The 17,882-nt window shown below is 37.4% G+C and overlaps 1 protein-coding gene across 1 annotated transcript; it reads right to left on the bottom strand.

The window, feature by feature from the left end:
* Positions 1-3,018: 3,018 nt before the first annotated feature.
* Positions 3,019-4,728, bottom strand: LOC141391902 (uncharacterized). The gene has a single exon (XM_073964635.1). The coding sequence runs from the start codon at positions 4,726-4,728 to the stop codon at positions 3,019-3,021; it is 1,710 nt and encodes a 569-aa protein (XP_073820736.1).
* Between the last annotated feature and the right edge of the window lie 13,154 nt (positions 4,729-17,882).

Genomic DNA, 17,882 nt, shown 5'->3' with positions numbered 1-17,882 from the left:
ATCCCGAAGAAGACTAAATACCAAATTTCAGCACTTCTGTTAGATAATGAGGCTAAAACCTTCAAAATACCGAAAATCAGGATGTACCGTTCTATGGGGTTATATTAGAGATATGCAGTGAATTGCAATAATCGATTTTTTCGATTATTCGGTTTTCGCGAAAAACTTAAAACTCGTTAACCGCCGAAAATCGATTATAATCGAATATAATCGACCATTTTCGTTGATGCGATCCGTTATGTTTATATGTATAAAAAAGTACCGTCGATTATGCGGTTTTAGCCCACTCAATAGTCAACTACGACTAATAGTCGACCACGATTAATAGCCGACTACGAATAATAATAGACTACGACTAATGGTTGACTACGAATAATAGTTGACTCTGTCTTCCGAAAGTCGACTAAGAATAATCGATTATCCGGTTTTCACACAGTCAATAGTCGACAATGACTTTTGGAAAATTTACGGTTAATAATCGATTAATCGATTAACCGAAATCGATTTTACGTATCCCTAGGTTATATCAAAACGTGGACCAATACCGACAGATTTCCGTGGGACAGTTTTGTAGCCCAAAGGAGGACTAAATACCAATTTTCAGCCACTTCGTTGTAATAATGAGGCTAAAAGCTTAAAAGTACCGAAAATCGGGATGTACTTTTCTGTGAGGGGTATATCAAAACGTGGAACGATAGCGACAAATTTCTGGGAGCAAGTTCTGTGGTACCACACAAGACTAAATACCAAATTTCAGCCATAATGAGGCTAAAACCATCAAAATACTGAAAATCGGTGGGCCACGTTCTAAACGTGGAGCGATATCGACAAATTTCTTGGGAAAGTTTTTTTTTGCCCCGAAAAAGTCTAAATACCAAATTTCCTCAACTTCGGTGCTATAATGAGGCTAAAACCTTCAAAACACCGAAAATCAGGATGTACCGTTCTATGGGGGGGTATATCAAAACGTTGACCGATACCTACAAATTTCCGCGACAAAGGAGGACTAACAAGTGAGAAAAGGTCGGTACGGGGCCGACTATGTGATACCCTACACCACTACCTCTGTGCATAATCTTTTCACTTGAAAACATTTCTTTTAGGGAGATACGAAAGTTTTCACCTATCTGGCTTTTATACCAAATGACTTCAGGCGAACTGAACCAAAGCAATTAATATTTAATTTTATATTTCACTACTATCGACATCACCAACATCAATATGCTTCTATCTCTGTGAGAAAATTTCGTAATGATCCGATCAAAATTCCGACCTGTAGTGTGATTGCAGAAAAAGTGGAAAAAATGGGTGCATTACCGATTATTGCGATATCTCTATTATTTGACCACCTACGCCAACCTACTTTGCATAATTTGAAAGATGGGATTTTCTACTTTCTTAGTTTGGCTTTGCTTTTAGATGGTCCCCAACCAAAGGTGTGATGTTCGTCATTATTATTACGTTACATCGTTGTAAAGGTGATATTTTCTACTCTCATTGCTAGATTTTACTTTTTATATACCCCTTATAGACGCTGAGATATTTGCTTTGGAATCAAATGTTGACTTTTTCTCCAAATAAATTTTTTGCTCATTCCGACCTAAATATTATCCGACCATCACCAAAATCAATAGGCTTCTTCCTCTGTGAGACCTCCATTAACCCTCGAAATTTCGTGACGATCCGATCCAAATTGTGACCTGTAGCGTGATTTCCAAAAAAAAAAAAAATGAAAAAATGCGATTTATTACCGACTATTGCAATATCTCCGTTAGCTGGTCACCTACGCCGATCTAGTTTGCATCATTGTAAAGATGGGATCTTTTACTTTTATAGTCAGGCTTTGCTTTTGGAAAGTCCTCAACCAAAGCTGTGATATTCGTCATCATAATTAAAATCGCAAAAATTAAAAGTTGGGTTTTATTTGCGACTATTATGATATCTTCGTTGTTTGATCACCTACGAGAACCTACTTATCGTAAGAAAGGTGATATTTTCTACTCTTATTGTCAGGTTTTGCTTTTTGTATACTCCTTATATTAGCTGAGATATTTGCTTTGGAAAAAAAGTTGTCTTTTTATCCAAATAAGTTTCTTGCCCATTCCGACCCCTAAATATTATCCGACCATCACCAAAATCAATAGGCTTCTTCCCCTCCGGGACCCCCATCAAAATCCAACATTTTGTGACGATCCGATCAAAATTGCGACCTGTAGCGTGATTACAAGGTTTAGATGGACATACGTTCGGACGGACACACATAGCCAGATCGACTCAGCTCGTCGAAACAATAATTTTGGTATATATAAGTATGGGTCTACGACCATTATTTCGATGCGTTCTATGCGATGCGTGGTGTAGGGTATAAAAAATCTCATCAATAAACATTGCTGTTTCAAAATCCGCAAAAATTTCCAGGTGTACGCGGTTTTCATTTAATGTTAGTTAAGGCATACCCTGCATGACATTGTTTTATAAGGAGGCGATACATTCAGTGCATTGTCTCAAAAAATGGCAAAACCTACGAAAATATCATAAAGGTCAATCTTTTGGAGGATTTTTACTGCTACAATATTTTCTTTAGTCTCATTTCGAATGGATTCGCGGTTTCTAAGCAAAATCGTGATAACCTTCAAAACCTCTAAAAATTGCAACTTGAATAGCGATTTATTTAAAAAATTTATCCGGCGATTTTTTTGGTTGTTTGATTTTTCTCATCTATGAACATTTTAGTTTTAGAATCCTCAATAACTTCCCAGGTGTAAGCACCTTCCATTTGAAGTTCGTTCAAGAGCACCGTGACGTATAAAGACAGTTGGCAGCAAATGTTGTATTGAATTGCGTTTATATTTATTAAGTTCAAAAAATTTCCAATTAAACTAGTGATAATTAATAAAAAAAACTGCAATATGGTGCTTAAGCAAAACTTATGTTTGTTGATTTAAAATTACATAATAAAGATGTAAGCTTCATTCCACATACTATTCTCCTGGTTCACTCTTCTTCCGGTTCCCTCACTTAGTTAAACAATTTCTTTATAAACTTATTTCCTTTGAAGGCACGCCTAATTCTTTCCCCATACAATTCAAAAATAAATACCACAATGCTGGTGGTATAACCAACCGATAAAACGCACAGCATTGCCGATAGTGTATTGAAAGTAACAAAGAATTCTGGTGATTTCTCCGTCTCATGTATATAGTCAAGTTTACCATGTTTTTTAGCCCTCGCAAACAGGGTACGCTTTTGATATTCATATAGACCACTTTCACGTAGAAATAGAATGAATAAGTGGAATAACCGCAGGAAATGACTATCGGCACGTAATTGAATTTGCATCGGATAAGGACCATGGCAAATATTTGAAAGCTTAAAACGCTTCGGATGCAAGTAGCGTTGTTGTTCATCAAAAACCAAATATTCTTCCTTTGTGACCAAATACATAAACGACGAATTCAGCTGGGAACGATGATTTTGAATATCTTTGTAAGAAGTTTCCATAATATTCTTCATATCATGGCGTCCCACTTTAAACAGCTTAGCAAACAGTTCAGCATCGTATGCCCTTGTCATTATGGGTATCTTACCAGAGAATATGTCTTCTAATTGAGTTGGAGTTCCTTTGACGGAGTTCGCTGTGAGGATAGATGTTAAATTAGTAGAAAATAGTTGTGAAATATACAATCCACTGAATGCAATGATGAAATATGTAATTATAAGGCGCACAAATGCAAACATGCGTAGTCGTGTAAACGATGGTAATGGCAACTGTGGTATCGGTATGCCCAAGAGGACACAAAGTATCGAGAATGGTCTTAAACGTAACCAGCTATAACCGCGATGGACTCTACTGCTATATATTGGATAGAATTTCCAAAGTACTTCATACAGCATCATAAAGGCCGATACAAACAAAAACAACTTCCAATTGATAAAGCCATACAAGTCAATTGTAAATTTCTTAGGGCGCGGCACCATAACACAGCGTGAGGTGCTAATGAACGGATAACTAAAATCAATGTTATCTTCATGACTGAGAATTGTCATTAGGTGGGGACTTATTTCGACTTCTCCACTGCGAAGTAGTTCAAAGATTTTCAAAACATTAATAAAATACGAGTTGTTGACATTTAGAGGATACACATCCAAGCTGACATTGAGGCGTGACATAAACTCAATAACAATCCACGCAGCCAAGCCATCAGCTTTATATTTTTTCGTTATTTCATCCATATAAAAATACGTAGTAGGTATATCGGTTTGTACGGGCATATGGACGGTGTAGCCTTTAAAATCTCGAATTTTGTCTATAATGGGAAACCATGTCGACATAGGCTGCGAAGTGACATTGACTATTTTCAATGCAGGATATGGATCCATGGTCAGTAAATCTTGACCATTCGCAATAACCAAAGGTCTTCTAAACTGATATTTCCACAACTCCTCAAATAAATGGCGATGATCATGGGCATAGGTAAAGGTGTGCAGGAGATAAATTGTAAAGCATGACCTACGATTGCGAGTTGCACGAGCTGTCGCATTCAAAACCGTATCATGAACACTGTGCAATAAGGTTAAAACCAATGCATTGTGTCTAATATCGACAATATCATACAAAGGCTTATTCACATCCACATCCCTCAGTATCATTCGTGGTAGTCGATCAAAGTGATTATTTTTCTCATTTAAGGCCCTCAGAAACGCTTGCAACAGATGACTTTCAGACATCTTTGAATTGTAAATAACGTACAATGAAGTCATGTTCCAAAAGTCGGCAACGGTATTAAGCAAAATAGCGATTTTTTTTGGTTGAAATGTCTCCTTCACTTCAGCAAAATCGCTACCTTGTTGTAAGATTTTATCCAAATTATCCACGCTAGCAATCCTCTTGGCCATCAAGATACATATCGAAGAGAGAATTAAGCAAATTTTTAAATTCATTTTTAGCAAATGTTTACCGTAAATTGCTTCTTAATTCTTAGTCGCTCAGTTTTAAAATAATTTCTAGTTGTCGATTGCCGGTTATGGGACTTTAAAGTATGGATGAACAAATTGAAATCCCTTGGGCATTATTTTAATTTCAATGTAAAACTAAATAAACATGTAATTGATGGCCATATACTTCTGCAAACGGATTTCATTAATTACGGGGATCAGTTCTATTCATAATTTTTCCATGGATTTTTTTTGGCACTGCAATTGTTGTATGTAAATATTGTCAGTGTTGTAATTTCATTGCTTAGAAATTATACGGTTGAACATTTTACTTTTTTATAAACTTAAATTTAATTTTTTGAAGGATTACCAAAACAACTCAGCAAATGTAATTTAGCAATCTCCACCACAGCAGAGGTGTTCGGTGCAATGAAATCACCTTGGAAATCTACAGCATTTGTATACCCTCAGCCTAAAGGCCCTACTTGTATACAGGTTTTGGGCCCCACATATGTTAAAACCAAATCCGTCTCAGACAATTTGGATTCGATCGGATCGACCTGGCCGAACTTTGCGTACTTGTTAAATTTTTAAGCAAAAAGTTTGCCTCCATAGATGCGGTTAGATCATATGTACAAGTGATTTGGAAGTGCACCAAATTATGCATTTACACTCATGATTTTTACAAGAGCGCACAGTATTGCCGCTTCCATACAAAAGTGGACAAAAATAGAAGGAGTTGACCTAGGTTGATGAATTTTTGCACAAGTACTTGTAAGGGCATATGAATGAAAAATTTCAACTTTGGTCTATATCGGTTCAGATTTGGATATAGCCCCCATATATATCTTTCTCCGATTTTGCTATAACTCGGCCAATTTTGATCGAATAGCCTTCAAATTTAATATGTAATATTTTCTTAGGCCCCTGAGTAGCTCTACCGATTTTCACAAAAATCGGTTCAGATTTGGATATAGCCCCCGTATATATCTTTCCCCGATTTTGCTATAACTCGGTAAATTTTGATCGAATAGCCAAATCTGAACCGATTTTTACGAAAATCGGTGAACCTATTCAGGGACCTAAGAAAATGTCACATATGAAATTTTAAGGCTATTCGATTAAAATTGACGGAGTTATAGCAAAATCGGGGAAAGATATATATGGGGGCTATATCCAAATCTGAACCGATTTCTTTGAAAATAGGCAAAGCTACTCAGGGGCTTAAGAAAATATTACATATTAAATTTGAAGGCTATTCGATCAAAATTGACCGAGTTATAGCAAAATCGGGGAAAGATAAATATGGGGGCTATATCCAAATCTGAACCGATTTTTTTGAAAATCGGTAGAGCTACTCAGAGGCCTAAGAAAATATTACATGTTACATTTGAAGGCTATTCATCAAAAATTGAGCGAATTATAGCAAAATCGGGGAAAGATATATATAGGGGCTATATCCAAATCTGAACCGATTTTTGCTAAAATCTGTGAAACTACTCAGGAGCCTAAGAAAATAACGCATACTAAATTTGAAGGCTATTCGATCAAAATTGAACGAGTTGTAGCAAAATTGGGAAAAGATATATATGGAGGCTATATAAAATCTGAACCGATATATCTCAGAAGGTTGCAAGGATGGGCAGAATGTTTTTACACATTTTGATTTGGAAGATATGTCCAATTAACGGAAAACAGGAGCCAAGGTGGCAATAGGTGGCAATCAAAAGATCTGTTCTACTAAATATTAAGAATTTTGATTTTTTTTTATCAAATTTAAATTTTGATTTCTTGATAACGGTACATTGCCCATGTGCAGTTAATGTCAACTTTTTGTACTAAAACGTTATATTTATAGCCTACTCATCAAATCCCCATCCAAAACTTTTAGTATTATCAACAAATTTTTCAGAAAATGTTATTTTAAATGTCGCCTTATTTTCATATGATTATCGCCTTAGATTACCTGGGAAATATTTTTCATATTTAAAGAGCTATAACTTCATTATGGATGCACATATCGACAAAATTCTTTCAGATACCTTGTATCGGATGTGTTTACTGTAAGAAAAAAACATAAACATATGTAAAAGTTAACATCACATTTTTTGATTTTTGTCCACGCGGCAACACTGTGGAGCGTGGCTATTGAATGTGGCGCTCCAATAGCTCTGCATTTTAATTAAGCTTTTGGCATTACATTTTAACTGTCGCTTTGGAATCGCATTTTAACTAACCCTTAAAGCAGAATAGGAAGCAGTCAAATTTGCATCCAAAGCACGTGTTTTGATGCAGTGCTTTGGATGGAGTTTTAAGGCACTCTTCGAAATGTGTTTTTATGCAGTTCAAAAGATGCAATAAAAATACAAGCTATTGAAAAGAAATATCCCAGAATAAAAGATAGGCGTGTGGAAGGTACCCATCCTCCTCCGAAATTCATAAAATATGCATAACAACGGCAAACATGCTGCAAATATGATGGAAATCGGTTCAGTAGTATTGGAGATATAACATATTTAAAACAAGTAAGAAAAGTCTATAGTCGGACGGAGCCGACCATAGGATACCCTATATCACTATCCCTGGACAATCGCTCTCCACGGAACTTCTTTTCAATGATTGTGAAAATTTAATTATCATTAACAGAGATGTAATGTATAATACTTATGACCAAAACCAAAAAGTTATCTAGCATGACAAAGACATTTTTGTAGCAGGAAAGGAAAATTTAGTTCACACAAACTAAAATGTAATGAAACCCACTTATGTAGTACTACTACTTCCGTTGTTTAACCACTACGTTATTGAAATTTTTATCAATTTCACACAAAAATTTCAGTCCATTTATTATCTGATCTACACGTTGGTTTGTACACTTCTTCTTCATCATAAACTCAAACATTGTTTAAAAATTTGCGGGTTACTATTTTGACCAACAGAGCCGCTACAAAATTGGTTAAAATTTTGTTTTTGGTCCATTTCATCCCCTGAACATTTCACGATCGCCACAAAAAAATAATCATTTCTATTCTGGCCCGAATCCAACCTCCTTAAAAAAATCGTTACAATCGGTCCATAATTGCGGCCTTAAGCTTGTTTACAATTTTTAATGGACGGACACACATCGCTAAATCGCTTTATCTCGCCGAGATATGAATTTTGGCATACCAAATAAGGGGTCTAGGACGAATATTTCGTGGTGTTATATAAACTTTTGGGTTAGTAACCCTCCCCTAGAAAAAACAGCATACTATGAAAAAACGAAAGAAAAGAAAAACAAACCCCTCTAAAGTTGACGAACCCCGCAAACGTTTTAAGGACCATGATCTGCGAATCTGCACCTGGAATGTTCGCACTCTTTATAGAGAAGGTGCAGTCTTCGCATTGGCAGACGTACTTGAAAAGTACAAGACCGATATTACTGCCATACAGGAAATACGATGGATTGGGAAAGGCGTCACAACAACACCTAAAGGTGACGCACTGTATTATAGCTGCCATGACGTAAAGCATGAGCTTGGTTGCGGAATCGTAGTTAGTCGGAGACTAAAACATCTGGTATCCAGCTTCACCCCAGTGAATGAAAGACTTGCTGAAATTCGAATAAAAGCTAAATTCTTCAACATCAGCTTTATTTGCGCTCATGCTCCCACTGAAGAAAAGGACGAACAGAAAAAAAGATATATTTTACGAGCGCTTAGAAGAAACATATGACCGTTGCCCTGCCCATGACATTAAAATCATTCTAGGCGATTTTAATGCCAAAATTGGAAAGGAGAATATCTTTGGCCCAACAGTCGGGAAATTCAGTCTCCACAGTGAAACATCTGACAATGGTATGAGGCTGATAGACTTTGCAGCTGCAAAAAACAGTTAGTTAGCAGTACCAGATTTAATCATCTCGATATTCATAAGGGCACCTGGCTGTCTCCAGATCAGAAAACAAGAAACCAAATTGATCATGTTGTGATAGATGGAAGACATTCATCGAGCGTGTTGGATGTACGATCGCTCCGAGGCGCAAACATTGATTCGGACCACTACCTTGTTGCAGCAAAGGTACGCACCCGCTTAAACGTAGCAAACAAACGACGAACAGACACAACACGAAAGTTAGACATCGGTAAGCTGCAATCACAACAGATAGCCACAGCATATTCCACTCAACTAGCCCAATTGCTTAATCAAAGCACTCCTCATCCCGATAACATATCAGCGCAATGGCAAAGCATTGCCCACTCCATGCAAACAGCCGCAAAATCCATACTTGGATACCAGAGACCTCCACCAAGGAATCCATGGTATGATGAGGAGTGTCGTGCTGTCACCGAAGAGAAAAATGCGGCATATAAGGCTACTTTACAATCCGTAGCAACGCGTAGCGCACGAGAGAGATACAGGGAGAAAAGGAGAGAGGAGAAACGTCTTTTCCGCAGGAAAAAGAGAGAGATGGAAAAGCGGGAGTGTGAAAAAATCTAGATGTACAGGAGCCAGAATGAAGTCCGAAAATTCTACCAAAGAGCCAAGCATCAAACTGATGGCTTTGGTACAGGCACATCCTCCTGTAGAGACCAGCAAGGTAATTTGGTAACTGATACAGATAGTGTACTCAGGATATGGAAAGAACATTTTTCAAATCTGTTGGTATCCAATAGCAGCGAAGACGACGAAGATACCACAGTCCCAATCACAGAAGATGGTATTGAATGTATACCGCCCAGCCAAGATGAGGTAAAAACAGAAATAAATCGGCTGAAGAATAATAAGGCAGCAGGGGCCGATGGCTTACCAGCCGAGCTGTTCAAAACCGGAGGCGACACGCTGATATGGCGTATTCATCAGCTAGTTAGCACCATCTGGCAGGAAGAACGAGTACCCGACGATTGGAACCTGAGTATCCTGTGCCCCGTCCACAAGAAGGGAGATAAGACTGTATGCTATAACTATAGGGGCATAAATCTACTCCCTATTGCCTACAAGATCGTGTCAGGGATATTGTGCGAACGACTAAAGCCTATGGTCAAGGAGATAATTGGACCATACCAATGCGGCTTTAGACATGGCAAGTCCACCATTGACCAGATATTTACCCTGCGGCAAATCCTGGAGAAGACTCAAGAGATGCAGATCGACACCTACCACCTTTTTGTCGATTATAAAGCAGCCTTCGACAGTCCGCTGCGCTCAAAGGTATTCCAAGCCATGTCTGAATTTGGTATTCCCGCAAAGCTCATCCGGCTTTGTAAAATGACTTTAACTGACACGAGGTCCTCAGTTAAAATAGGAAAGAACCTCTCCGAAGAGTTTGGTACCAAAAGAGGTTTCAGACAAGGAGACAGCCTTTCGTGTGACCTCTTCAACATCCTGCTAGAAAAGGTTATAGGAGAGGCAAACGTCAAAAGAAGTGGCACAATCTACACCAATAGTCACGTGTTACTTGCTTATGCTGATGATATAGACATCATGGGTCGATCAGTAAAAGAAGTAACTGATACCTTTATAAAGGTCGAAGGAGAATCTGCTAAAGTGGGTCTGGCGGTAAACGGTGAGAAGACCAAGTTGATGGTGTCGACGCGCAATGCGTCCATTGAGCTCGGACCGACTGTGGAAGTTGGTTCCTATAATATTGAGGTAGTAAAAGACTTCGTCTACCTCGGCACCTCCGTAAACACAACAAACGACATCAGTTGTGAAATAAAAAGAAGAATTGTATTGGCCAACAGATGCTACTTTGGTTTAAGTAAGCAGTTTAAAAACAAAGCCACATCTCGTCAAACAAAAATAACGCTCTACAAAACACTGATACTACCCGTGCTGATGTATGGCTCCGAAGCCTGGGTACTTGCGCAAGCAGACATGGCAGTGCTTGCTGTGTTTGAGAGAAAAATTCTTCGAAAGATCTACGGACCAATCTGCGTTGACGGTGAATATCGACGTCGCATGAACCACGAGGTGTATCTGCTATACAACGACATCAATATTGTTAAACGTATCGAGATGCAGCGATTGCGTTGGCTAGGCCATATCATAAGAATGAGCGATGATGAACCCGCTAAAAAGGCGTATGAATACATGCCACATGGCGGTGCACGCAGGATTGGCAGGCCAAGGAATAGATGGCGCAAACAAGTGGATGATGAGATGAAAAGGCGCGGTATTCCAGAGTGCAAAGCAACAAATAGAGAGGAATGGAGATCTATTCTTAGTTCGGCCTATAGAACAAATGTTCTGTAATGGGCCAGCTAAGTAAGTAAGTACATAAACTTTTGGAGATACAATAGGTAGCATGGGATAAAACTGTGCTTCTCTACACAGAACCCATTATATATTTGGCAGTAGGCCCGTTATCTTGCAATTTACATCAGAGGAAAGGTCAGTAGTTTTTTTCCATATGTAGGATACTTTGCGAAATATATATGTCCTCCAGGAATTAAAATATCGACCAAAAATAAAATTTTTATATTTTCATACAAAAGTAATGGTCCATTTCACTCGCTAAAGAATATCAGATCATCATTCAAAATTGTAGGGATCTTTTTCGACCTACACTCTTACCCAGTGCAAAATTTCGTGACTATTGATGTATAATTGCGACTTCTAGCGAGTTTATTATTACACTACAAACAAATAACGGAATATATTAGGCTGTAACTCTGTTATCTGATCATGCACACCAACATAATTGGCATCAGTTGAAAGGTCAAGCGTTCCACTTTCAAGTATATCTCACTTGTCCGGAATGTCACTTCCAGGAATTAAATTATAAGCTGTATATTAAAAATTTTCACAATTTTCACACAAAAGTTTTGGTCCATTTAACCCTCTAAATATTATCCGATCGCTATCTCAAATTGCAAGCTTCTCCTTTGTGATATACTCTTACCTTATTTAAAATTACGCGTTGATCGGACTATTATTAAGAACTACAGAGACGCTAGAAAATTGGATAAATATTATGTTTTTGGTCCATTTCACCCGCTAAATATTTCACGATTATCACCAATAAGAATAGGGATCTATTCCGATCTGAACCCGACCTGCATACAAAATTTCGTGACGATCGGTCCATAATTGCGGCCTGGAGCGTGTTTGCAATTTATAATGGACAGACGGACGGGAGGACACACATCTCAAAACGCTTTATCTCGTCGAGATATGAAGATTGGTATACCACATTGGGGGTCTCCGACGAATATTTCGCGGTGTTACATGAATTTTTACCAAAACAAACTTATAATACCCTTTTCCACATTGTGGTATAGGGTATAAAAATAGGCGTAATCCCCAAAGAACTAATTAGATTGTAGATTAATCGGTAAAACGATACATTACGCATGTATAGCGTTTTTTAAAAATATCGCATATGGGAGATACCCCGCCCCCTCTGTAATTAAAAAAAAACATTTTTAGCCTGTTTTCGGGAGCCATCCCTGTACATTCCCTGACAATATCAGGAAAAACGGTTCAGTTTTTGCAGAAAAAAATGAAAAATGTGGGCGTGATAAAATTTTATTTTCATAAAAACCTAAGTTTGGTTTATTCATAAAGATATGGTTTGTTTAATATGACAAAGGGAAGTACCCCGCCCCTTCGAAATTCATCAAAATTTGCATGCCATTTTCACCGGGACCATCCCTGTACGTTCCCTGAAAATTTCAGGAAAATCGGTTCAGTAGTTTTGTAGATGTAACATATTTTAAAACGTGGGCGTGGTCAAGTCTTTGGGTCCTAAAAATGTAGGTAAGGTCGGTGACACAACCACAATTGTCTCGAAAATTAATTTCTAAACTAATAGCGTATAGGGGAAGTACCCCGCCCTTCCGGAAAGTTTTTAGGCTCAAAGAAGACTAAATACTAAATTTCCTATATTTCGGTAAGAGAATGTGGCTAAAACTTAAAAAATACAGAAAATCAAGAAGTACGCTTCTATGGGGATATAGGAAGACGTGGATCTATACTGATAATACTCTTCTGGAATATTTTATAACTCATGCAAGACGAAATAACGAATTTCAGTCATTTCAGTTGAATATTGACGTCACAATCTTCAGTATTACGAAAATCGGGAGGTACCGTTCTATGGGAGCTATATCGAAACGTGGACCTATACCGACGAATTTTAGTCAGAAATGGGGCAATATGAAAGCGTGGACCTGTACAGACATATTTCTGGCGAACAGTTTTATATCACATTGAAGACTAAAGACCAAATTTAAGCCATTTTGGTGGAATATTGAAGACACAACCTTCAAAATACGAAAAATCGGGAGGTACCTTTCCATGGGAGCTATATGAAGGCATGGACCGACAAATTTAAAGGGGAAGTTTGAGTACCCCCAACGAAGTCTAAATACCAAATTTAAGGCATTTCGGTGGAATATTGAGGCCACAACGTTTAAAATACCGAAAATCGGGAGGTACCGTTCTATGGGGGCTATATGAAGGCATGGACCGATATCGAAAAAGTTCTGGGGGAAAGTTTTGTACCACCAATGTAGACTAAGTACCAAATTTCAGCCATTTCGGTGTGATAATGAAGCTAAAACCTTCAAAATACCGAAAATCGGGAGTTACCGTTCTATGGGGGCTATACGAAGGTGTGGACCGATACCTACAAAATTCTGGGGGAAAGTTGTATACCCCTAAAGAAGACTACGTACCAAATAATGAAGCTAAAACCTTGAAAATACCGAAAATCGGAAGGTACCGTTCTATGGCGGCTATATCAAAACGTGGACCGATTTTCAATACCAACCATCCTGCAAGTAATAAAAACTTCTGTACCAAATTTTGACTCTCTATCTTTAAAATTGCGAGCTGTATCTTGATTTCAACAGACAGACGGACGGACGGACGGACGGACGGTCGGGCGGACATGGTCAAATCGACATAGAATTTTATGCTGATCAATAATATATATACTTTATAGGGTCTCCGACGAATATTTCGATGTGTTACAAACGGAATGACAAACTTAATTATATCCTCCATATGGTGGAGGGTATAAAAATCGAGATGTACCGGAGCCAGAATGAAGACCGAAAGTTCTACCAAAGAGTAAAACATCAAACTGATGACTTTGGTACAGGCACATCATCCTAAAGAGACCAGCAAGGTAATTTGGTAACTGATACAGATAGTGTGCTCAGGAAATGAAAAGAGGATTTTTCCAAACTGTTGGTGTCCAATAGTAGCGAAGACGACGAGGATACACAGATCCAATCCCAGAAGATGGTATTGAGTGTATACCGCCCAGCCAAGATGAGGTAAAGACAGCAATAAATCGGCTGAATAATAATAAGGCAGCTGGAGCCGATGGCTTAACAGCCGAGCTGTTAAAAACCGGAGGCGACACGCTAATTAGGTGTATGCATCAGCTAGTTAGAACCATCTGGCAGGAAGAACGAGTACCCGACGATTGGAATCTGAGTATCATGTGTCCCGTCCACGAGAAAGGAGACAAGACTGTATGCTCTAACTACAGGGACATAAGTCTTCTACCTATTGCCTACAAGATAGTGTCCGGGATATTATGCGAACGACTAACACCTATGGTCAATAAAATAATTGGACCATACCAATGCGGCTTTAGATCTGGCAAGCCCACCATTGACAAGATATTTACCAGATATTTACCCAAAATCCAAGAGATGCAGATTGACACCTACCACCTTATATAAATCAGCCTTCGACAGCCTCCTACGCCCAATGTTATTGAAAGATGACTTTGAAAGATGACTTTAAGTGATACTAAGTCCTCAGTTAAAATAGGAAGGAACATCTCCGAACAATTCAGTACCAAAAGAGGTTTCAGACAAGGAGACAACATTTCGTGTGATCTCTTCAACATCCTGCTGCAAAAGGTTATACGAGATGCAAATGTCAAATGAAATGGCACAATATACAGCAACAGCCATATGTTACTTGCGTATGCTGACGACATTGACATCATGGGACGATCAGTAAAGGAAGTAACTGATACCTTTAAGAAGGTCGAAGAAGAATCAGCAAAAGTGAGTCTGGCGGTAAACGGTGGGCCCGGCCCCCCCCGAAATGGTTTGATCCAACTAGATTTTTTGAGCTACTTTAACAAATTATTACGTTTCTCTCAAAAAATTTTTTGTTTTTGAAATTTCAAATGAAAACTTATATTGTTCTGAAGGTTATGTACTGAAAATGTACTTTATTAACAAGTTGTCTAAGAAATATTTAAACATTTTTTCTTTAAATACTCTTTTTGAGAGAAACTTCCAGTAAAACTGAATTCCTTCTTTATGTCAAGTCAGTGTTGTGGAATTCTGTAATGAATATAAAGGCCTTGAGGCTTTAAACTCATTCTGTATTCAAAACGATTACAAATTCAGTATTGTACGGATTAGATGTACATGAAAGGAAATGTCTATTGGACAATATGTACGACATATCAAAGGTTCTCTATGGAGTATATCTCGAAAACCAATTATAAAATTGTTTTACTGCCTTAATCAAAATGTTGTATTCCTATTTTATATCAACTTATTGCTAAATATTGTGAGAAAATAATGGAGAAAAATTTATTAATTATTAATTTATTGTTGTGTATCATACGAGGGCGGTTCGGAAACTTCTTAGCCTATCAATGAAAGAGAATAGTTAGTTTTTCAAAAATATTTTTATTTTTCAATATAATCTCCTAAAACTTCAATAAACTTAGTCCAACGCTTTTCTAGCAATTCTATCCCTTGATTAAAATAGTTTTCCTCAAGGTCGTAAAGTGATAATATCTGCTATAAATAGCATGCACATCTGAATTTTTCCCAATTTGCAATTTGTATTGTATATCACGGCGCTCTTTAACCAACTTTAAATGAAAGAAGGTTACACCTGGGTTTATTGGTGGTTCATAGATGAGTAAAATCAAAAAAACAAAATCGCGAAAACCTAAAAACTTAGGCCGTGATTTATTTAAAAATCCCTGCAGGGATTATTTCTTATTTTTGGATTTTTCTCATCTATGAACATTGCTGTTTCAGAACCCGCAGAAATTCCCAGTTGTAAGCTCCTTTCATTTAACGTTGGTTCAGGAGCACCATGATATTGTACCATCAGCCGTTAGGCTAACGATAAAAATGTACATCAGCGAACTAATGTTTTGACGAAACCCGCGTCAAACAATTTGGAGTCGATTTATTCCAGTTCATCCGAACAGATCAATAGATTTGGTCCAAATTTTGGATCTCCCAATATTTTTATCCAAACTTTAAGTCATATCGGTTTTCCCCGTAAGACTTCAAAATGTTTCCCCATAATCTTGAGCACAATAACTCTCGAAAGTCCAAATCGATTTTTTCCAGACATAGATTAGGTTCGAATATGGATTATATCGATCAACTCTTTCAGGTTCATCCAACACAGAATTTCAATTATCCGATTTGACCGAAACTTTGAACAACCTAAAATTACTTCCCTACGTATATATATCAAGTACCAAGAGAGTTAATTTGGGACAACATCTTCGGATACATCCTCACAAAATTCAAAATAAGTGTAGTTTAAGGGCTATTCGAAGAGTCATTGCACATTTTGACCAATGGTACTCCTTGCTGTTTTGTTTACAGCGATATTGTATTTTTCGTGGGTAAGTCCATGGTTATGTCAGGATTGGTCCAAAAGCTCTAAATCTTACGGCGACCAACTAAATGGACGGCTTGACACCATAACTATCAAAAGGAATGACTTCCAAAATGGACTATATCAGTCGATACTTTTAGATATCTTCTGTACAAAAGTGCAAAACATTTGGGCTTTCTATAAGTCAAATTTTTGAGCACAACATAAGCATTTATCCGCAACGCCAACAATCGTGAAATTGTATACCCCAAATATTATCCATACTATCTGAAACTTCCTGGATATACAATTTATAGAAAAATTTTTGGCTATGTAGCCCGTATTCGATTCGATATTAAAGTCTCAGCTCACACAGGCTGTCACTTTTTTAATTGTTTTCCAGAAAACAAAAGTTATGAATTTTCATAAGTTTGGCTCTGCTGTGCCGACAGAAGTGATTGGTCTTTGGAAAGTTTTTAATGTCATCGAGTCCATAAACTTCTAGTCGTATAATTAAGATATAAATAAGCGGGAACAACAACCATTGAGGTACCAGAAGAGTTTTTCGACTTAACCTATTTTTTTCAGGACTCTCAAACAGTACTTCGTGTTGGATTCGGAGTCTATGAGTCGTTGTATCGCCCGGCTCTCGATAAAAATGTTTTCTTTTTTAATGTAATTTTCTGAATTTTAAGTTGGATTTTACGGCCTCTGTCGCTTTTGGTAAAATAGTAAAGTTTTGGTGTTTTTATGCCATTAAAGAAAATTATTTTCTTACAATAATAAAAAACTTTTTTTAATTCGACTGAAGTTAGTGTGTGATATCTGGATATGTACTATAAAGAAGAAAAGGCGTTCGGGCCGAACTGTTTATATCCTCCAACCTCTGTATATCTCTATTCGACATATTCGCGATTGCAATCCCTGTATTCGAATGTGGATCTATTTTCACCACTTTTTGTTTGGAGGTTCTCCCACCAAAAGGATTTCCAAAATCCATTTTACTTTTTTAAAAATTATGCTAATTGCCTTGAATTATAAAAAATCTTTCGAAAGCTATTTTCTGCGGGATTTAGAACCCAAAATGCCAAATAAGAGGTTATGTGGGTGAAAATTCTGGGATACACCAAAACGTAAATTTAAATGGGTAATATTCATTTGAAATATTTTTTAGTTATTGCTTCAATTCTGTTGGAGAATTTGGTTAAACACTTTTGTATGGGGACTTTACCGAATAATACGGTTCATTTTCAATTCTATACATCCAAGGACTAATATTCCAAATTTCAATCTTGTTTCTAAAATATTGTTATCTCTCTCTATTGAATGTATATACTTGGTGGCAATATTGCATATAC

The sequence above is a fragment of the Musca autumnalis genome, unplaced genomic scaffold (assembly GCF_047663935.1).
Source record: "Musca autumnalis isolate F117 unplaced genomic scaffold, ASM4766393v1 scaffold_1, whole genome shotgun sequence".
Lineage (NCBI taxonomy): Eukaryota > Metazoa > Arthropoda > Insecta > Diptera > Muscidae > Musca > Musca autumnalis.
This window is presented reverse-complemented; position numbering and strand designations above follow the sequence as displayed.

Excerpts from the sequence above, each read along its gene's own strand:
- LOC141391902 (XM_073964635.1), bottom strand. The coding sequence starts at position 4,728 with ATGTCTGAAAGTCATCTGTTGCAAGCGTTTCTGAGGGCCTTAAATGAG.